The 20,876-nt window shown below is 40.8% G+C and overlaps 1 protein-coding gene across 1 annotated transcript in view; it reads right to left on the bottom strand.

Annotated features, from left to right (window-relative positions):
- Positions 1-4,319: 4,319 nt before the first annotated feature.
- adamts10 (ADAM metallopeptidase with thrombospondin type 1 motif, 10) overlaps positions 4,320-20,876 on the bottom strand; it is a 50,307-nt gene continuing 33,750 nt past the window's right edge. Inside the window, exons 16-25 of the mRNA XM_062423631.1 lie at positions 18,447-18,580; positions 15,323-15,446; positions 11,374-11,454; positions 9,942-10,105; positions 9,588-9,714; positions 7,217-7,346; positions 6,452-6,656; positions 5,489-5,665; positions 5,201-5,366; positions 4,320-4,429 (exon numbers count right to left, since the gene is read on the bottom strand). Of these exons, the coding sequence (XP_062279615.1) occupies positions 4,320-4,429; positions 5,201-5,366; positions 5,489-5,665; positions 6,452-6,656; positions 7,217-7,346; positions 9,588-9,714; positions 9,942-10,105; positions 11,374-11,454; positions 15,323-15,446; positions 18,447-18,580 (1,418 nt within the window). The remainder of the gene's footprint in view (positions 4,430-5,200; positions 5,367-5,488; positions 5,666-6,451; positions 6,657-7,216; positions 7,347-9,587; positions 9,715-9,941; positions 10,106-11,373; positions 11,455-15,322; positions 15,447-18,446; positions 18,581-20,876) is intronic.

Genomic DNA, 20,876 nt, shown 5'->3' with positions numbered 1-20,876 from the left:
CCCTCCCGGTTAGCATATAGGCTAACAGTTACTGCACAGACACTTCTCTCCTCTCCTTACCTCCTCACCTTTCTGAACATCTTCATTTTGACTTGGGGTTCAAATTGGAAAGGCTGAACAGAAAACATGGTTATCTCACTGTAGTGTAAACAGACTGGGACTGAAAACCGCTGCAACTATTTGACATCACTACCTAGAATCCATAAACAATGGTGACCTACAGGTTAAAGCATTTTTTTTCCAATTTAATGAAAAATTAAGACACAAATAGTGTTTTTATATCACATTTAAACAGTTGATGACAGTGTTAATGTAATTAGGCCTACAAGTCTTAATACCTTTTAAAAGACTGGTTTTGGTTGTATGTAGGTTACTCTGCCACCAGCAGGTGGTTTCAGGTAAACTTTCCGTTAGCAATCCCATAGCAACCACCACTGTCACAGTTCCACAGCCATTTAAAGTCCATGTAAAGTAAGAATAAATATGTGTCTCTACCAGAAACATGGACGCTAGGTCTGAGAGCTTTCTGCTGCTAACTCGGCGGCTAACTCAGCTAACTGGCTACCTGTATACTGTAGTAGCAGTGTGCGCTGAATGTATTTACCTCTACAGCAGCAGGGGCGGCTCTGAAAATCACCCATTAAATCCAGACACAGAAATCTTGAAACACAGTTTGTGAAGCCTAGCTCCACAATTCAAATCTAAATGGTTGAAATGCTTTTTACACATTTTTTAGAAATACATTTATGACCTATTTAATGTGTTTAGAAGAAAATGTCTGAATTCACTTTACACGGTCTTTAATGTTATCTTAAATTAAATTGTTGGTCAACTTTGTCTGATCTGTCACCAAATAAATACTTACAATTCCTTCTCCAAAAAAAGTGTGTTTGAGCGTTACTACTTTTTCATGATAGCTGTTTTTATTTTAATTTGTTAATTTAGTTTATCTATTATTGGATTACTGGACATAAGACTGGCTGCTTGAGGCTAATGCATTGCTAACTGCTAATACAACTGCTCACTGCTGGACTTACTGTTATATATTATTTAGTCTTTTTACTTTTAATCCTATGGACTTATCTGTATGTTTACTAGGTTATTCATTATGCTGTACCTTCTATTAGGACTTCATTTTGATATACTGATGATGGCATATGGGACAGTGTAAAATAGATTAACAGGATGATCAAAGGGCAGATGAATGTCTCAGCCTCATTCAGACAAAAGGAAGAAGTCCTTGCTTCATCTTTTCCATGAAAGCTGGCAAATCCAGAAATAGACAACCATCACTGATGATCTCATTTTCTGTCTGCATGATAAAGTTTCTATTTTAGCAACCAAGTCTGTCGTTGTGCTGACACATTTATACATGTACCCACTGAATGAGGGATGACTTTCCAGATTTGAGGATGGAAATCTCCAATGACCAAACTCCATTTTTAAATCAACAATGCACCATGTTTAATCAGTTTAATATTTCCTTTTAAAAAGATGTACATGGCGGACAAATGGATTCATCTTCTATAGTATAGAACAACATACAGTACATGTCATGTTATAATTAGCATGTGAAAACAAAACAATAATTACCCGGTACTGTCCCTCTTATTTACTCAGATAAAATAGGCTCACTACTCAGTGTGAACGTTTACGAGAGGCCCAGGTAGATACAGAGAATTGACAACAGAGGAAAAAAAATGCCATTGAGACACTGAACAGGACAACTGATCTTTAGAAAAATCTTCTGAAACTTTGACCGTTATACAGTATGTGCAAATGAAAGTGTTACAAATCGTTTTTCCACTTATTCAGTCCTGAATCATTACAGGGAGGCGTTAACTGTACACTGGCATTAAACTGAACTGTACTACTTTTTTTTTTAATGAAATATCCTTTATGTATCTGTGTAATCCACATGGATGGATTAGGAAATGATGATTAAGGAAATTTTGGAACCTTAAGCATGATTTGATAACCCAAAAAATGCTTTAGTTCCCTCAAAAGGGTATTATAAAAACAAAAACTTTCTCCAAAATTGGTTGTTTTTTTATAAATCACAAATTGTTCCTGTGATTTTGCCACTTTGCCACTAACCTAAACATGGAGTGTAACTTAAATACTGAAAATATGATAAGATATGAATAGAGGAACCCAAAGGGGGGGCCCCTCAGCAGCTGCGCACTTAGGCCTCAGGTCGGCCTTGCAGATTGGTTTTGAGAGAGTACAACATACCCTAATTGACTTCTAAATAATTAAGGCACAACTGTTAAAATGATAACTCAGAAACCTCGACAAACAACTGTGAACTAATAGCACCATAACAAACCAAAGCACCACGAGGAAAAATAAAAAGGAACATTGCAGCTAAATCCCATGAAGACACAGCTTCCTCTCTTTACATTGACATTATGTGACATTTAGTGTGACACAGAGCTGCTTTGAGTGGTGATCAGTGTGAACCTTATTGAAGAATTGGACCACAGCAGATTTCAGAGCACAGTGGATGACGCAGTGTTGCTGTCAGACCTGATGACCGCTCTCTCAGCCTCTTATGTGGCATTTCCAAAAACAGGATGGAAAGACAGCTGAGACAACATTTTGAAAAATGTGTCAATGAAATCAGTACTACAGTTTTGCTGTACAGTCAGCGGGTCAACTGAGGCTTCTTATTCAACCACTGCTGTCTTTAAAATAAAAAAGATGACATGGATTCAGATGTACACAGGTGAGCCGAGTGTAGTAATTCATTATTGTCATTATCACTCTGGGAAATGCGTTTAAATTAGCTGTAATTTTGAACAGTTTATGGCAGAAATCTTCTCACAGCAGTCTTAATGATGGTTTCAGACAGCCATGAATACACCAGATGTGTGCCACAAAGAAATCAGACATTTTACAAGCGTGTAAATCCATCCCCAGATTAACACTCCTACAATAAAATGCTCTTTGAATGCAGAGCAGTCAGAGGTCTTCATTCCTCCTCACTTGGCTTGTTTCTGCTGGCAGAGCCAACTCACAGCGGCTCACTGTGCTCTGAATTTCCACTCACAGTAAAAGTTACTAGCACTATCAAGTGAGTGGTAACATGTGGCAAAAATAAACCTCCCTCCCCCTCATCAGAAATTAACTGCAAGGCCAGTGCTGAAGGATTTTCAGATAATGACACTGAGTTGAGCTGTTAAAGTGTCTTTTGGAAGATTTAATGCACAAGCTGCCACAGTCTGCAGCCACAACGCAAAATAACATGATGAAAAATGTCCTAGTGAGTCAGCGCTGGCTATACTCACATTGCTAAGACTGTGTCTCTGCGTACCTGTGCGCAGCGTTAAGCACCGTTTTTGTTTTTTAATGGAGAGGTGATAACATTTAAGCAAACTAACCGGTGACCAGACGACATCCAGCGACATGGCAAGACTATGGCAGGTTCACTGCATTGACACATTTATAGCTTCCACAGAGACATCAAGTCAAATCACATCAAAAACAAAACACAAAATACATAAAAGTCCTTTGACTGCTGACACTTTGTGCAACTCAACCTCTGCTCATGATTCAGCTGAACAGCGAGGACCAATGAATACAAAGCAATAGCATAAAACAATGTGGTCAAGTAACTATCAGATAACATAGACACAAATCTTTCATTTCATAATATACGATATTCCTTTTCATGGGCAAAAGATATCTGGAGGATCATTTTTCTTTACAAAGTGGATTTCTTTAAAAAAAATAAAAATAAAAAAAATAAATCATAACTAAACAAATACTACCTGTTAACAGGTTTAAGAAATCAGGCTTAACTTTTAGGCCACTCAAGCAAAGATAAGTGGAACTCAGAGTACTGCGACCAGTCCTGCGGCCAAAGAGAAAATATAGTAGCACCAAAATATTACAACAGAGGGATAGTTTAGACAGGCAGAGAGAGAGAGAGTGGGAGGGGGGGGGGGACAGATGAACTGATGATTGGTTTATCCTAAAAGACGATGGAGGAAAGATACTCTCCCCCGCTCTGTCTCTCCAGGTTTCAGCAGCCCTCCCTCCAGTGGAATGTATAACTCAGCTCGGCCTGGAGAGGCGTCTGATCTGCGCTGAATTGTGTCTGGAAAAAAAAGGGGGTCCCTCTGAAACAGTTATGGGACCAGGTGTCTGTCTGACAGTGTCCCAGGTAGGTCTCACACTCCTCTAATAGAGGTAGTGTGAGGGATGCTGTCACAAGGCTCAGTGGGAGAGTTTCAGGTTTACTGTGTGTGTGTGTGTGTGTGTGTTTGTGTGTACAGGACCCAAAGATGGATGCTGTGAGGTCCATGGTGTCTAGGTCAGTGTCCCTGGCAGGTTTTGCAGCACATTTGTCTAAAATATGGCCGGCTGCAGAACTTGAACCTGAGCACCAGGGGGCAGTAGGCCACAGTGTTCACATCTTTACACTCTGCAGGGGAGACAGACAAAGAAAAGATGAATTACTACATTATAATAACATATTTCTACAGCAGCGTCTGTATTATGTTTTAATAGTATCTCATTCCCCTCCTCTCTCACTAGAGGACTTAAAATTTGTAATGTATAAGATGCAAAATCTTTTAAATAGACTTTTTAAAATATGAGAAAATCAAATATGCCACAAGGAGCAATGCATGCCTGGTTTCACACAACATGGCAATTGGTTATAATGTATTTAGATGATAATATACAGGTTAATATAGGACAATGTACTATTGTAATGTTGCTGAATGTGTGTATTCTGTATATACGAGTATTTATGTACAGGCAGGTGCATGGATGTATAATGTGTGTAAATAGTAATAGACTCATTTAGCTAACGTGTGTTATTGAAAGGAAGATTCAGTGCAGCTTGTTTAGGACCACGTGTGAGTTCATCCACATTCATTTGTATATAAACATTACAATTTTACAGCTGCAAACAATAAAAAAGCATTAGTCATTAAAATCTGTTAATGACATCTTTCATGAGTTATACTGGCAGCTCAAACTCAAAAACCTCAACATACGTGTTAAAAATAATTTAACTAACTTTAAAATTTGGAATTTCAAATAAAACTTCAAATAAAAATGTAAAATAATGTTCAACAAATCAAATCCTTTCAGCATTTCAGAATGACAATTTTATAGCTTGAATACAATCTCTCTCTGTTATTTCAGTGAAACATGAGACTGCAGGGAGTGAACTTTGACCTCTGACCTTCAGGGTTGTCTGTACTGATGGGCAGACTGAGGTCACATTTGCTCTTGCACTGCTGCATGGCTGATGGCCGCTGATGCTCCAGACACTCATTGGACGGCTGGCCGGTGTGAGTCAGACACTGCACCGAACGCATCTCCTGACCCAGACCGCATTTGGCAGAGCACTGCAACAAAATAACACATTTAACATACAGATGTGCATTAAAAAAAAGTCAGAATATGAACTAAATGAAGAGTACAAGAATAAAGCAGAAGTGAATGGCAGTTAAGGTGTACAGTTTCATACCTCTCCCCAGGGACCCGTCACCCACTGAGGCGGAGGGCAGCGCTGCAGGTTACAGCGCACTCTGGAGGTGGGCCGGCCATGCTTGGGGCACTTGGACTCTGGCAGCGTGTCGCCACTCTCCCCGCTCTTGCACAAGACCACACGGTGCCTGTAGCCAGGACCACAGCCGGGCGTACACTGCAGACAAGAGAGGGAAATGAAGAAAGAAGTAGAAAAGAGGAAACATGAGGTGGCAAGGCAGGGAGATGGAGGCGATGGGAGGGTGCAGCAGGGGGTCACTGCGGTCACAAGCATGGAAAAAGAAATCCCCAACTTAAACCACTCAGCAGAGGGCAGCAGCTGTATGAAAAACAGAGTCGAGAGTCTCCTTAATTCCTGTAAATCAGCTGGACGTAATCCCTCTCCTGCATGTGCCATCACTACGTTACATAAGACGTCAGAGAAAATTTGAACACTGCTGCACTTCTGACACCATTAAAATTTGGTTTGAATTCATTCTTGAACTGTGAGAACAAAGTTTAGCTCCAGGAACAAAGTGGAGGATGTTGTTGTTAAGGAACACGAGACAAGATGTGTCTTAACAGTAAATTCTTTACAGAATTACAGCTAAATTAGAGGACAGAGAAACTTAATATACTTAAAGTCAACAATACGGCTCAGACTAAGGGTCAGAATTACAAATAGGTCAGGGGATTCCCACATGACAAGTAAAACAACTGCAGAAACATGTTCCGTATGATCTATTGGTCTGCTTCGTGCTTCTGTTGTGTATTTCATGGTTAAGGTGTTCTTCCTTTCTACTGGCAGATGTTTGGGTTTCTTTGGTTCAACTGGAAAAGAAACTATTGCTTCATCTGAGAGGAAAAAACCCTGAAATATTAGTTCAAATTCAGCTATGAATCGGGGGAATTTCCCACTGGACCTGCATGACATAATGATGGGAGGCCTTTGATGTCTGCCTACCTCTGACCAGTCCAGGGCCAGCCATTCAGGGGGGCAGCTGTGGTTGCTGCAGGGCTCAGTGAGTGAGGGGCGTGTGGTGGTGCAGGCTGAGTCGTCCAGGACCTTCTCCTCTGACGCAGAGATCCTCCTTTTACATAACACCTCCCGTGTACGCACACCTCCGTTACAGCTGCGGCTGCACTCCGACCACTCTCCTGTCCACCAGCTAGGGCAAAGAGGAGCCGGACACTCAGTTTGTTTTTCTCTCCTCACTCGCATCGTATAGTGTAGAGTGGACACACTACAGTGGAAGATTATACTTTACAAACAGGTAGGGAAGCAAGGCAAGCACAGTATAAAAATGATGACCTAAAGATGAAATGTATGTGATTACTACTATAGTGTGAGTGTAGAATGAAACCTGAACATTGGCTGCATTGAAGCTCCTATATGATCACTTACAAGCTGCATGTTGCCAAACAGGGACTACAAACAAGCTAAAGTTAATCCTACTCTAAAACCAGAAACTAAAACTAATATATCTACAAACAGGAAAATACTAAAGATCTATCTAGAAGAGAAAGATTGAGGCAAAGTTCACCAAAATTTGTCGGATATGGAGATGGAGTGTATGATGGGAGGTATAAGTCTGACAAAACAATGAAAGACAACGTAAAGAAATGAACTTAAAATAAAAACGTGCATTAAGAAAATGTTTCAACAAACAAGAAATCATCAATAAATATATCTTACCTTCAAGAAAATACTAAAGTGCCAAATACTCACCTTGGGGAGCATGGCTCAGTATTGCAGGATCTTCTCTTCTCTTTGGGTTTGTTCTTCTTATCACAGAAGTGGTTGTAGACGACTGTATAATCTCCCTGCTTCTTACACACCACCTGTTGGGTCTGTACACCTGACAACACCAGACAAATTTCCAAGTGGACATTATTGATACGCACTGACTGTCAATGGTAGTTGTTTTGAAGCCTGTGCCTGCCACATCACTGTGATTAATTATCACTAAAAGTGTCTGTGTTGGGGCGTTCTGGTGTTATAAGGGTTTAAGACGCCAGCTATGAACCGCAATGTCCCTGGTTTGAGTGCAGTCAGAGATACTTGAGCATGTTATTCCCTATTTCTCTATTAAATAATGTCCTGTTATGCCTTTACTGTCAAGTTAAGCCGAGTTAAAGTTTATTTAAAGTGCAAAATCACACCAGGGTGTCTTAATACACTTTACAAGAGTAATATTAATAACAATAACATTATTATAAAGCTGTTGCCTTTATAATGTAGGCATAAAAATTCCTAAAAAGCTATAAAAATTCTCCTTTGAATCCGCTGAGAACAGCAAAACACTGATGTAAGGTCTCACACAGGTCACCTAAATTATGTAGTTAGCAGTTGACTTGGCTGCAAAAATGTTTATCATTACAGATGAACTACCAACAGATCAAAGGACAGGTTCACAATTTTTTAAGACTGTAACAACAGTAAGTTGCCAAAATGACCACTGAAACTTTTCTTCTTGCCATCATCATTCCTCCTGTTCATACTGACCATTAGAGGATCCCTTCATAATCCACTTACAATGTAAGTGAATGGGGCCAAAATCCACAGTCCTCCTTCTGTGCAAAAATGCATTTAAAAGTTTATCTGAAGCTAAAATGAAGCCTCAGACATCCAAATTAGTCAAATCAAACAGAAATCTTTCAACGTTACAGTCTTTTTAGTGCCAAAATCTCTCTTTTTGTTACTATACTTCCACCGCAACTCAACAGGGAAACGCTGTGGGAGGAAACACAAAGAGGGAATTTGATGCTAAACAGACTGAAAATGTGGCAGATATCCACTTGATATGACTAACTCAGACTGCTGAGACCTGAAATACAGAGTGTGATGTCTGTTGGCTGATATTTCCTGTATAGTTTTCAACAACACCCTAATTCCAGCGAATTGCCACAGATAGGGATGCGTTTAAAGAGAACTTAAAACTCACAACCAGATCATAGCGTTGTATCTACTTTACCAGGGACTGACAAGCCCCTGCAAGACTGCAGTGAAACATTTATGAAAAAGAGATCCTGAGCAGCTTAACCGCTTCTGCATCTTAAACGCAAAAAAAGCAAAAAATTATCAGCTCAGCCTCATTGAAGTTCATGAATCACTGTTTCTGAAATTATTTAATCAAAGAACAAAAGTATCCCCTCTTAAAAAAATGTCAATGCCGGTACCACCCTGGTTAATGTTCACCCTCCACGTTCACATCCTTCACTCCACATTACATAAGTGAAAGGATTTATTTCTCAGAGAGGAAAATGAGCTCTTATCAGGTACAGCAACATGGATCATTAACTTACAAAGGCCTGAGAGAGGAAAAAAGGAGATTGACTATGTGTGATATCTCCAAAGCCTCTGAGCTTGTGAACTGGACTCAAATGCTCTCACTGCCATGGTGGTTTCCCTGGGTCAGCGTTAGTCTACAGCAGGGATTTTTACTGTGTTTTTAGGGGCCTCTGTATGTGTGTGTAAGTGCAACTGTGTGTTTGTACATCCACGTGAGAGAGAGAGAAAGACAGGAGGAGAGACGCGGAGATGAAAGGAGTGGGAATGTCTCAAACTTTCATGTTTAATTTAATTTCCTCCCTGATGAAATGCAGACATGCCAACATGAGTCCACAGAGCTAAAACCGCTTTTTTAAACAGTGTGTTATTTTGTTATATAAAAACAAAAAATGTGGAGGGTGTGGCTCAAAATACATTCATGACTAAATTAAAACCTTAAACAAATTTAAATGAATCCAGTATTAACTGAAATAATTTACCTTACAAAACTGGCCCCAGATAACAACCTCTAATAACCTCCAATTTGGCAACAAAAACCTTTACGAAATGTCACAAAATTTTATCAGTGCAGCGTTATGATCCTACTCAGATCTTCCAAGTAGGATCAAAATATTGTCCTGAACACACTTTGTGGCATTGATGCTGCTTTCTAATAGCCATGTGATGTGTATAATTATTCCCTTAAATCAACAACTTTGTTCCCACAGAGTATATCATTCAGTTTTTCAGGTTTAGACTTGTTTTCCGCTCAGTGTGAGGGTTAGGCATTTAGCTGTTTTGGTTAAAGTTAGGATAAGTCACTGTTTACCTCCAGCACAGAGAGCCGAGCAGCGTGACCAGGATGTGTAGTGCCAGGCAAAGCCGCTCAGTAGATCCCTGTTGAGTGGGGGGTTGAAACGATAGTGGATCCCCGGGTTCTCCTCCCTCACCAGCACCTACACACACACACACACACACACACACACACACACACACACACACACACACACACACACACACACACACACACACACACACACACACACACACACACACACACACACACACACACACACACACACACACACACACACACCAAATATTGATTTCTCATCCCCTGTCACCAAATTGTTGGAGGATCTTCTTGTAAGAGATCTTTGGTTTGGATGCCTTCTGTTCTTACCATGACGATGAGGGTCATATTTGTTGGCCCCAGAGCCTCAAGAGTTTCTGGTGCATCAGTGGGTCTCCTATAGTGGAAGGTTGTTCCAGCGATTTCAAACCTGCGTGGCGTGTCAATTGTCAGCTTCCCATTGATAAAGTACTGATCGCCTTTACTCTTCAGCACTGGCACACAAAAGAAAGGGAGGAAGACAATGAAGAAAGACAGTAAAGTATGGGGGGAAATGCCGGGGGATTTGTTTATCTGTTGTCTTACCAAGATAAGGAGATCATTATCATTGTTTATCTTTTAGAGTTCAATAAAGAGGAAATGCTAGCTCTGTGAAGTATTTAGCTTTGCTAGCAGACACTAGAAGCAGAATAAACAGTTATACTGCCATCAGAAGTGAAATTATACACCATCCAACAGCTCAAAAACTGTCTCAGTTACCTGCTGTTAGCTTGCAAACTAGTCCTGGATACAGGCAAAAATAATCTCGGTAAGTTGCAGAATTACAAAACGTTGTAAGACAGCAACTTCTCTGTTGACGAGCCCTAAAAAAGGGCTTTGTGCAGCCATTGGTTCTGGCTGTTTTTGGCTAAGAATCGCCTGTGGTGCTGAGTTTGCAGCCATTTGCCACAAGCTTGTAGACACTTCTATGGTTTTTTTAAGCTAGTGGGAGATATTGTAGCTGTTATAAATTCCTGATACCTCGTAATAATTTTGTCTGGGAGGTTGATACGAACTGTTTTTGTGACTCAGCTGTTCATAATTATCCTTTGAACAATGTGACATGAGTGCGGCATACGCTAGGTTACAAAAGTCATGAGCTCCCTCTGTGTTTTTACAGCAGACATTTTAACAGGTGGAGAACAGGTGCCGTTAAAAACATTATTGATATAAACTGCTGTATACCATTCAGGTGTTCCAGTTTTAGGGCCCTTGTATGCTCCACATTTGCACATTAATTTAATTGGATCCATAAATGAGACACTGTGCTTTTCCTGCTACAAGTCCAAAAATCTGGTGTGATGATCTCCTTTATCAGTTTAATATCTGTGCGTTCAATAGGCCTTCTTACATGCACAGAAAGGACACTGTTAAGTGCCTTTTACACAACTGACATTTAAAGTCGTTATTGTAGGAAGCGCACGTGTTACTAACATTAACGATCGCCAAGTAAGCAAGCATTGACAACAAAATGAACCTGAAACTGTAATAGCTAAATCAAATTCAGCCATTATTCATTTGTATTATTTACACACCTTTGCACCATGAAAGTACATTTCCCCAAGTGTTGGCGTATTCTTGAAGAGATAAGACATTCACACAGGCATGTCCTATTGCTTTAAACCTCATAAAAAGTTTGGCTTTGTGATTCATGTCATTGAAAGCCAATTTTGTATTTCCAGTGAAAGTAAAGATTATACCACAAACTTGTATACAGTCTTACCAAGGTAGTTTAGGGAGATGTTGAGCTCTTGTATGTGGATGAACACGGATCCTTTAGGAATTCTGACAACCTCTTCATAACCTGAGACACACACACACACACACACACACACACACACACACACACACACACACACACACACACACACACACACACACACACACACACACACACACACACACACACACACACACACACACACACACACACACACACACACACACACACACACACACAAAGTTTAAAAAAAAAAAGAGAGTAAGGTGAAGGAGGTTTATTCACTGGGGATCGGGGGAGTGATGTATAAGTAGTGTTTAGCTCTGTGGGATGCCGATGGACTAAGCAGAGGCTTCAGATTCCAGCTGCATTCCTGGGCAGCCGGCCTCAGCTGCTCTGCTCGGCTCTTTGCTAGAGAGCAAAAACTATGCCAAGAGCCGGCTTCTCCTCTCTACCCTCCATCTGTTTTGGTCTCTTGTCCCTTTCTTATTTATGCTCATCTCACCTCTGCTTTGCTTTTCTCGGCTCTGCTCTGCTGTCGAGCCAACAAGCCCGCCGCTGCGGCCCTGCAAATAACTTCAGCCTCACTAGAGGAAGAAGGAATAAAAAAATAAAAAATTCCTTCCAGTGCTTTGACCACAAGAGGAAAGGAGAGGCTTGGCCCGTGACCTCTCCGTGGAGCTCTGAGAGGTGGGACTGACCCTGCTCTGGGTTTTTAGATGGAGGCGTGGAAGATTAGAGGGAATAGAGAGTCTGAGGTTTTTGGCTGCTTGGCCTGGCCTCAGAGACAGACACGGAGGGAGCAAAAGTGCAAGAAATAAGTTCCTCTGTTAACAATCAGGGACCTGTGTGGTAAACAGAGAGCAAAGGAGCTGTAAACCCCCCTGGCCCTTGACATTTCAGTAACCCCTTACCGCCTACTAGAGCCAAAAGCCGGACAGATGGAAAGGGACTTAAAGGGACATTACATCTTAATACACCTTTTAAAACCCTCTTTACTGGAATGAGGGAACTCTGTTTTTTATTTTCATATTTTAAGGTGTAGCTTCAACATTTTGGCTCAATCTCAGGGTCATAAAACACTCTCTGTATACTGTGGACAGTGTTATTACTCCCTTATAGTAACAGAACATCAGGGGTGAAGATAAAAGGATTCATATAATTATTTTTGTGACTTGAGTTACTCTGAGCTGCACACGTTTTTATTCACTTTTGCCCTTCTACCTTGTGTGTCAGCAGACATATTCGAATCACAGAAGCAGAAAGGAGAAGTGCTGGCTAAAAGCTTTATCAGTTCAGAGCTTGCTGTAGACATGACTGAGAGATTCTGCAAGTCATAAATCTGCCAGTACTCAGAATACCCTCCAATCCTACAGTTTGTGCTGGAGCTGAAGCTAAAGGCTAGGAGAATAGGCTATTCTGTAGATGTTTTTAGATCTACTGAATATGGCCTTTAGGGTTATGTACATTTTGACCTCAACTGCACTAATTTTGCTTAACTTTTTATGGACAAAAAGAACATGGTTTACATTTAAGAAATGTACGACCAAAAAATACGCTATGATCCTTGTCCACATACCCTGACACAGAATGTTAACCCAACATTCAACACCTTTTGAATGGATTGGAGCACCCACTGCGAGCCAGGTCTTATTGCCTAAACATCACTATTGTGGCTGAATGGGAGCAAATCCCTGAAGATAGCTTCTAAAATCTTATGGAAAGCCTTCCCAGAGGGGTTCAGGCTGTTACAGATGCAGATTAAAGGACAGGCTTAAAGATTTTCAAATCTGTCTGTTTTGGGTGTTGTGGATGTCTTGATAACCACACCAAACTGATTGTTGTTGTATGATGGGATGTACTGCACTGTAATATTCAACTGTCAGTCTGTCAGTACTTTCCCTACTTTGTCAGTAGGCAGTCAGCCTAAAGCCCATTGGTTCCTAATGAAGATCTTTAAAAATGGTGCATGGATAAATGCTTATATTTTAGCAAACGTTACTGAAACACAAGTAAATACTGTATTTGTTGGGGATTTTTGTCAGCTGAGGATGACATGCAATTCTGAGTTTTTTCAGCAGTAGGATAATGTACTGTATGTAGGATAAATGCACAATGAACAGGCTGAAGCTCATTAACGCTAACAGTGACCGTAGATACCTTCCATAAATCACAGAACAAAGGACTACACAACCTTCAGTTTGACTTCAGCCTTACTAACTAATTTTTAAGGCGATAATTACAGATATTCTGAGGGTAGTTGAGACCTCAGCTGGGGTTGAAAGACTGGCCTGGTCACTGTGGTCCAGGGCCTTGGTTGCCTGCTCAGGGTGTGTCCACTCTGAGGAATCCTGGATGGGGGTGAGTGGTGTTGACAGTTGGGTGAGACACTCTGGAGTTGGTGTTGTGGGGAGAATGTAACCCAGAATAGATCCAACAGCAGCCGGACCTCAAGCCACACTGGTTGGACCTCACCTAAATCTGTCTGCCACGTGTTCCTGGGTGGCTGGTGGATAAATATATGTATGTACTTATATACAGTGTATGGTATGTATATTTACTTTGTGTATTTATGCTTCCTTAGAGACTGTGTGTTGCCTCAGGAACCCTTAGTGTATGTTTGCATGTAAGTATTTAGATCTAAAGTTGTTTAATCTTTATTTGTAGATCTACATATACAGGTCCACACTCAAATTATTGACAGATTTCTTGTTCTTTTTATTTTAAGCATGCCTACATGCACCTACTTCTTAAAAAGCCTTGATCCTTCCGTTCTATAGTAACTTTCGGCTTATCTCAAAATTCCCTTTTCTGTAAAAGGTCTTAAAGAAGTGCTTTAGATCCAACTGATCAAATGTTAGAACTGTTTGAAAAAGTAGTTTTAGATTTGGTCATTGTATGTCAAACAACCTCCATTTAGCAGATGATGCAGGCCTTTGCACCATCACATCTTGTTTGACTTTACAGCTGCATTCAGCACTACTGATTGTAACATCTTTCTCAGACAACACAACATTCATCAGAGGTCTTGAGGGGTTTAAATCTCTCACTGAGAGGGATTTTTCTGTTGAACTTGGAAAGTTAATTTCCTCATCTACAAAACTTAATTTGTTTGTACCTCTGGGTTCAATTCTGGGGCTTGTTCTTTTCTCTATTTGCACGCTTCCCCTTGGTCACATAATAAGTAAACATAAAACATTGGTGCCTTTATATGCAGATGACACACATTTATATATTCCTGTCAATCTAATATAAAGCCTATATTGATGGACAAATAAACTGAAAAGATCTTCAATAATGGACAATAAAAGGACTATTCAGGAATCCACTGCCATAAAATAGTAATAAAAATGTGTCCCCTCCTTTCAGGTTTCACAGTGATAGTCAAAACTAGTTACTGGCAACATAAGATCTTGGCTGAATAAACACTCAACTACTCCCATTATTTATCTCTTTGGATTATCAGAAACACCCAAAAAGCAGGTGCTGAAAGAAATGATTGTTCTGCAGCAATGTGCAGTCTTGTTGGCTTTATCAAATAAATAACTGTAACAGTATGTTGCTATGAACAGAGTTTGCATGTGAACAGACAATTATATGATTCTGAATGTCTGAGGTATGCTCACTCACATTTCAAGGCAGATTTCCAAGGTGCATCCACAATCCAGGATCCAATATCAGAATCCAAAGGTAGTATATGCACGTTTTTTTGGGACAGCAAAGCAATTACTTTGCATCACTTCTCATGATAAATGCTTCATGTTCACCTGATCTGAATCTCAGAAGAGTAGAGATTGTTCCAATGCTGAAGTCAGAAACTAAACCCTTCTTCTAACCTGCCAATTATATTAGTGCAGATCGCAATCTTCCTCTTTATGTGCAGAAACCTATGTGGAAGCAGCTCCCAAAGGAAAACTGATGAGATAACTAGTAGAGTGTTTAAATTGTATACCTCCTTCGGGCAGTGAGTCGTTGAAGACTCCCTCCACAGATGCGCAGCTGCTCCCATCACCTCCACAGATCCGACAGCGGTCCTCACGAACGTCTGAGCCGAGGATTCGATCGCAGCCTACGTGCTGCAAGAAGGGAGAAACAAGTGAGCTGCAGGGTCAGTCTGGGTCATGGGTGAAGGGGCACAGTCAGTAAGTCGAGAGGTGTCAGAGGCCGGGCTGAGGGATTACCTCTAATGTCTTCCAGACCACTTTTCTAAAACAGAAATATCAGATGGTAAGTCCAGATGTGTTTTCTGAACCTGTGCAGACATAATGCTCTTAGGTTGCTAAACTCATAGCTGTCGACATAAATAAGTTTCATGATGAGCGGAGCAGGTGGTTTTACTCAAACTCTTTAACAGTGAACCAAACCTAAACAAAAGTGTAGAGAATGAATAGCAACTGCTCTCATTCTCATATATCCAAGTGACAGTTGCTTATTGTAGAGAGGGATAATGAGGCTTAAGTTTATTATTACTTTTACATTGATTAGATCACAGTTCAAAACTAAATCCAGAGTTAAGACGGTGATTCACGCCACAGTTACCAGGGTTATCCGGTGGCTTTATAATGTGGACAGTGGAGACTTAAAACTGTTTAAAATGAGAAAGGTCTCAAGTAGTAGGAGGCCAGAATTTCCCAGAGATCACTGAGGACCTTATCATGTTCATTTGATCCGAATGGTGTGTCAGCATCGGTATAGTAGTAGTAGAGTACTTAGAGCACTTACAGGCTAACAAAAACACCAAAATCAACTTGCATTCCACCTTAAATGAGTCCCATAATACATAAATTCATATACAAGATGAAAACAATGCCCTGAAAAGTGCAAATACCTGCAGCAACTCAATGGGCAGATATAAGCAAATTAATGTTGGAATTAATTTGAAAGGTTTTGTTTAATAGAGAGAAATCAGGAATGTTTGTCAGTGGAAACTCAAAATTAAGCAAACCAGCAAGTGTTATGATGTCTGCCTAACCTGCTGCCAATCTCCAAGTGGCTCTCCGTCTCTCCCTCTCCCTGTGTATGTGTGTGTGTATGTGTGTTACTGTATGAGTGGAGACAGGTGTGCTGGAGTCAGAGCAGAGCCACACCAGCTGCATCTCATCACTGTTATCAAGCTCTCTACAAATACCCAGCTCTGCTACTACCACCCTGCCAGATCGTAGACTCTCCTTACCGTCAGTGGAGGAGAGTCCTACATTTCAAGCTGCTTTACCTGTATTCATTCTGTTTTCCTGGTGTTGCCTGTATTCCCTGGCCTAACCCTGTATCCTGTTCCCTACAGTTCAGTCTGCTCTGGCTCCGTCCCGTCTCCAGCCCCTCGTCCCGTCATGTCAGCCCTGCCTCCCGGCCCTGGATCCCTTCTCTTCCAAACTTCCATCCCAAGTCTCAGCACAAGCTTCCCTTTCCCCAGCCTTTAAAATAAATACCTTATTTCTATTATATCCCTGTTTCCTCACCTTTGAGTATCTTGGGTTCAGCTGCTCGGTCCCACATGTCATTTATATCCATGATCACCAGCATATTGAGCCACAGACACCATGAGTTACAGTATATTGGAAATAACTGATGCATGCTCCAATAATTTAGAGTAATACCATGAATTTGTACAGAGTTCCTCCCAGTAAAGTCTAAACTTTAACTATCTAGTCTTTAAAACTACAGTAGGAGTTTGTTGTGATCTGTCTTTTGCACAGTCTGAAGAAAATCAACAGGTGGATAGTCTTCACCTGGATTTACCTGGTCTATTAATTTCATGGAAGAACAGGTATTGCAAATGTTTTGTACATGCTATATTTTGTCCGACAGATCCAGGGAAAAAGGGGCTCCAGCAGGACATGCCTTTCATCTGCAGCGGCATGTTGTGTTCAACTGGACCATCTGTTCCCGGGGCCTTTTTCCTCTCCCACCTCTCCCTCTCTCCTTCTGTTTCTCCCTTCTCCTAATTGTCAGACCACAACTTTGGAAGTGAAGCCAGCATGAGGCTGCAGGCAAGAGATAGAGATTTCTCCACACCGTGTTTTGAAATTTTATGTGTGCATAAAAAACACAAGAGGTGACAACAGTGCAGAAGGAGAGGGAGAAAGAGGTTCTGACTGGACTCATGCAGACAGAAAACTCGCAAGAGGAAAGGGAAAGAAAGGAATGGAGAGATGTAGAGAGTCAGAAAGGGAAAGAGAGAGATAATAAGACCGCAGTGAATGAAAGCCAGCCTGCAGTGCAGACAGACTAACAGCTGAGCTGGAGGGTCACTGAGTTCCTACAGAGTAGAACAGAGCAGAGTACCGAGAAAAAGAGAGAAGGGGGGAGGAGGAGGAGGAGCGGGAGGAGAGACCAGAAAGTCGATGTTGATAAACAAAATCCTCTCTTTGGATGAGTTTAGAGACTCCAGCCTTCCTCAGCTCCCTGGTCTACCTTTGACACTTCAAATAAAGCAAGATCATGTGGGGTGAGTGCCAGCAGAAGGGGAGCTGCTCAGCTGAAAATCTTTTGGCATCCCTCAAAACTCCAAGAAACCACAAAGCAACACACTGGATGTGCTGAGGTTTAGAGCCTCTCTAAGCCTTTTTTCTGTTCACATCATTTCCTCCATGTCTAAACCTTCTACTTATTTGTTGGAGTAGAGCTACATCCAACATAAACAAGAGGTGGAACTAACAATAGATTCAGCAGAACACTATTACTATCTATTTTTTGGTCTGCATCCTTAAACAAATGGGCCATGTGGGTGTCAAAACGGGTTCCAGGAGCTCCAGGTGGTCTCCACATCAGGAAAATGAACAGCAGTTTGATGTTTTGTTTTTATTAACAACGGGGATTAAGAGAGAGCATTGATAATGGGAATATGTGATTGCTGCCAAAGTTAAGATTTAGTTAAATTCAGCAGCTGATCGTGATGATCGTCGGCAGTCACTGTGTAAACTAGACAGTGGCGGCTTTCCAGTCCAGAGAGTGATTATAAACAATATTATCTCAGTTTAGTGTCGATCCTCCTGTGTGCTCACATGTAGCAGCTTGTATTTCAATCAAACACTTGCACGGATGTGTACAAAGACACACACAGAAAGGTCTTATCTCACCTTACACTCTCCGTTTACACACACGTCCAGAGAGTCATCTCGGCAAGGTGTGCCGTCCACCACAGCTGGAGCCCGCTCTGTGTAGAAGTTGTATCCTTCAGCGAGGCAGTTGAGAGAGCAAGGCTTCACCCCACCTGAACACAGATACAAATACACACACACACATGCATACAGACAGGGAGCAGGGCATAAAGTATCAATACACCAACTCTATACACATAATAGCAAAGATAATAGCAAACACTGACAAGCACATACAAATGTAACTGCAGTACAAGTATACACATAGGATACTGTATGTCTGCACACATTATACATTAAATACATAGATTCGCATTCGCAGAATAGAGCCAATGAAAAGACATGTTTTTTAAACTATTCACAAGACATTTGGCACACATAAGTCCTTTAACAAAAACCTTTAATTCAACTTTATTTTTTTATGTTTGTTTTTTTGATTTTACAGAATTTTTTTCCACTTTAAATCATCTAAATTGTTCCATTGATGCTTTTGACTCCGGTGACATTGCACTCTGTAGCATTGGCATGGTCAGATTTGCGTTTCTGTTTGTGTGTGTGTGTGTGTGTGTGCGTGTGTGTGTGTGTGTATGCACAACCGAATTTGGTGCAAACAGCTGTTGTGGTTCTTGTTCTCTGATCTAATAAAACATCATGAAGATCATAATTGAAATTTCCAGAGCACCTGCTAAATAGACCTTGAGGTAAGATGGTTTTGTCAACTGCTGTTACAGAGGTCATGACTGAACTTTGAACCTCAACTTTCAAAATCTCAGAATAAATGTAATAATAATAAAACGTAATTTTCATGATGATAGGCAATTTCCATCTGCTAAATTCAAGTCAAGTCAATTCTTATTTATACAGCCCAATACCACAAATCACAATTTTGCCTCAGGGGGTTTTACAATCAGTATAGCACAACATTCTCTATCAACGTTAGACCCTCGATTCAAATAAGTAAAAGCTTCTCCAAAAAAACATTTAACTGGCTAAAAAATGGAAAAAACCTCAGAAAGAGCAACAGACGGGGGATCCCTCTTCTAGGACAAATAGACATGCAATAGATGTGTATACCCAAATAGGCTAAGATAGCAAAATTACAGTGTGGAAAAACAAGATGACAAAATTATGGATAAATTGATAACATACATGAAGAATCTTGAGGGGAGACTGTTTTGTCTAAAACATCAGTAATGGGGGTTTATTTCCCTGATGTTCCTTCTTCCCAGTTTACAAAGGCTCAAAGTTGAGTGAATGTCATGGAAAAAGGCTAAAGATGCTTTTAAAACTCGCTCCAGGAAAGAAAATTTCATTAGCTTTCTAGTTTCTGGCCGGTATTCTGCAGTCTGAGCTAATGCAAATGTCCCCAAACATGCAGAATTTGAATGCGGGCTAATGAAATAGTCACTGAAGCAGCAGCCAAACCTCCTGCGGGGCAACTTCCTAAAAGCTGCATTCCTGCACCAAACCACAGGCTTCTCTAGCAGCTCTGCACCTCATGCTGTGCGTTTAATTTGGTCTTTACATCTCCTTGAACACCTGGTCGAGGAATGAAGGACCACTCACACCAGACTGACTGTTTTTCAGCAAAGATTTGTAACACAATCTGTGATGCTGTTCAATGAAGCCAGAGTTCAAAAGTGATAAATGTCATATTGACATATGTAACACGTTGCAAGTCTTTCATCACATCTTTATGAAGGGTGTAGAGACAAAAAGGAAGCTGAAACAGTCTGCAGGGGAGTAGGAAATGTTTGTCAGTGCTGACATCCCGAGAACAAGCAGCTGAATTTGATTATGTCCTCGCTTCCCTTGAATACTCGCACACTGAGACAAAACTACTGAGCACTACCTCAAGTAATGCATACACGCATACACATGATGTTCTATACAAAGACAAAGAACTGTGAACGGGTACACCAGGGCAATGATACCACCAAAGTAAGCGGCTTGATTTCCATTTCCCCACAAGTAACAACAAATGTAGAGTATAAGCACATGATAAAACTTTTATAACCATTATAGAAGAAATGTGTTTTTTTTACTACATATTCAATCTTGCAACACAGGAAAACCATTCTACTGCTCTGCACCAAACATACCTTGTGAAGTAGAATTTAGTAATTTTATTTTTTGCCCTAAACCAAAGGGCACGAGAGGTCACTGAAGGGTTTCATAAGTATGAATGCTACAACACAGTCGTCATCTCAACCCAACAGAACACCTATGGGAGATTTAGGACAATGCTTTCCACCACCATCTTCACCGTCCAGTAGAGTTCAGAGACTTATAGCATCAAAGCTGAGGCACATTGAAGCTGTTCTGGCAGCATGGGATGACCCAACACCTTACTGAGACACTTCATGTTGGTTTTTCCTTTAATTTTTCACTTGTCTGTACATATGAAGC

This window comes from Scomber scombrus, chromosome 8, assembly GCF_963691925.1.
Source record: "Scomber scombrus chromosome 8, fScoSco1.1, whole genome shotgun sequence".
NCBI lineage: Eukaryota > Metazoa > Chordata > Actinopteri > Scombriformes > Scombridae > Scomber > Scomber scombrus.
Note: the sequence above shows the minus strand (reverse complement) of the source record. Positions and strands in the feature narration are given on the sequence as shown.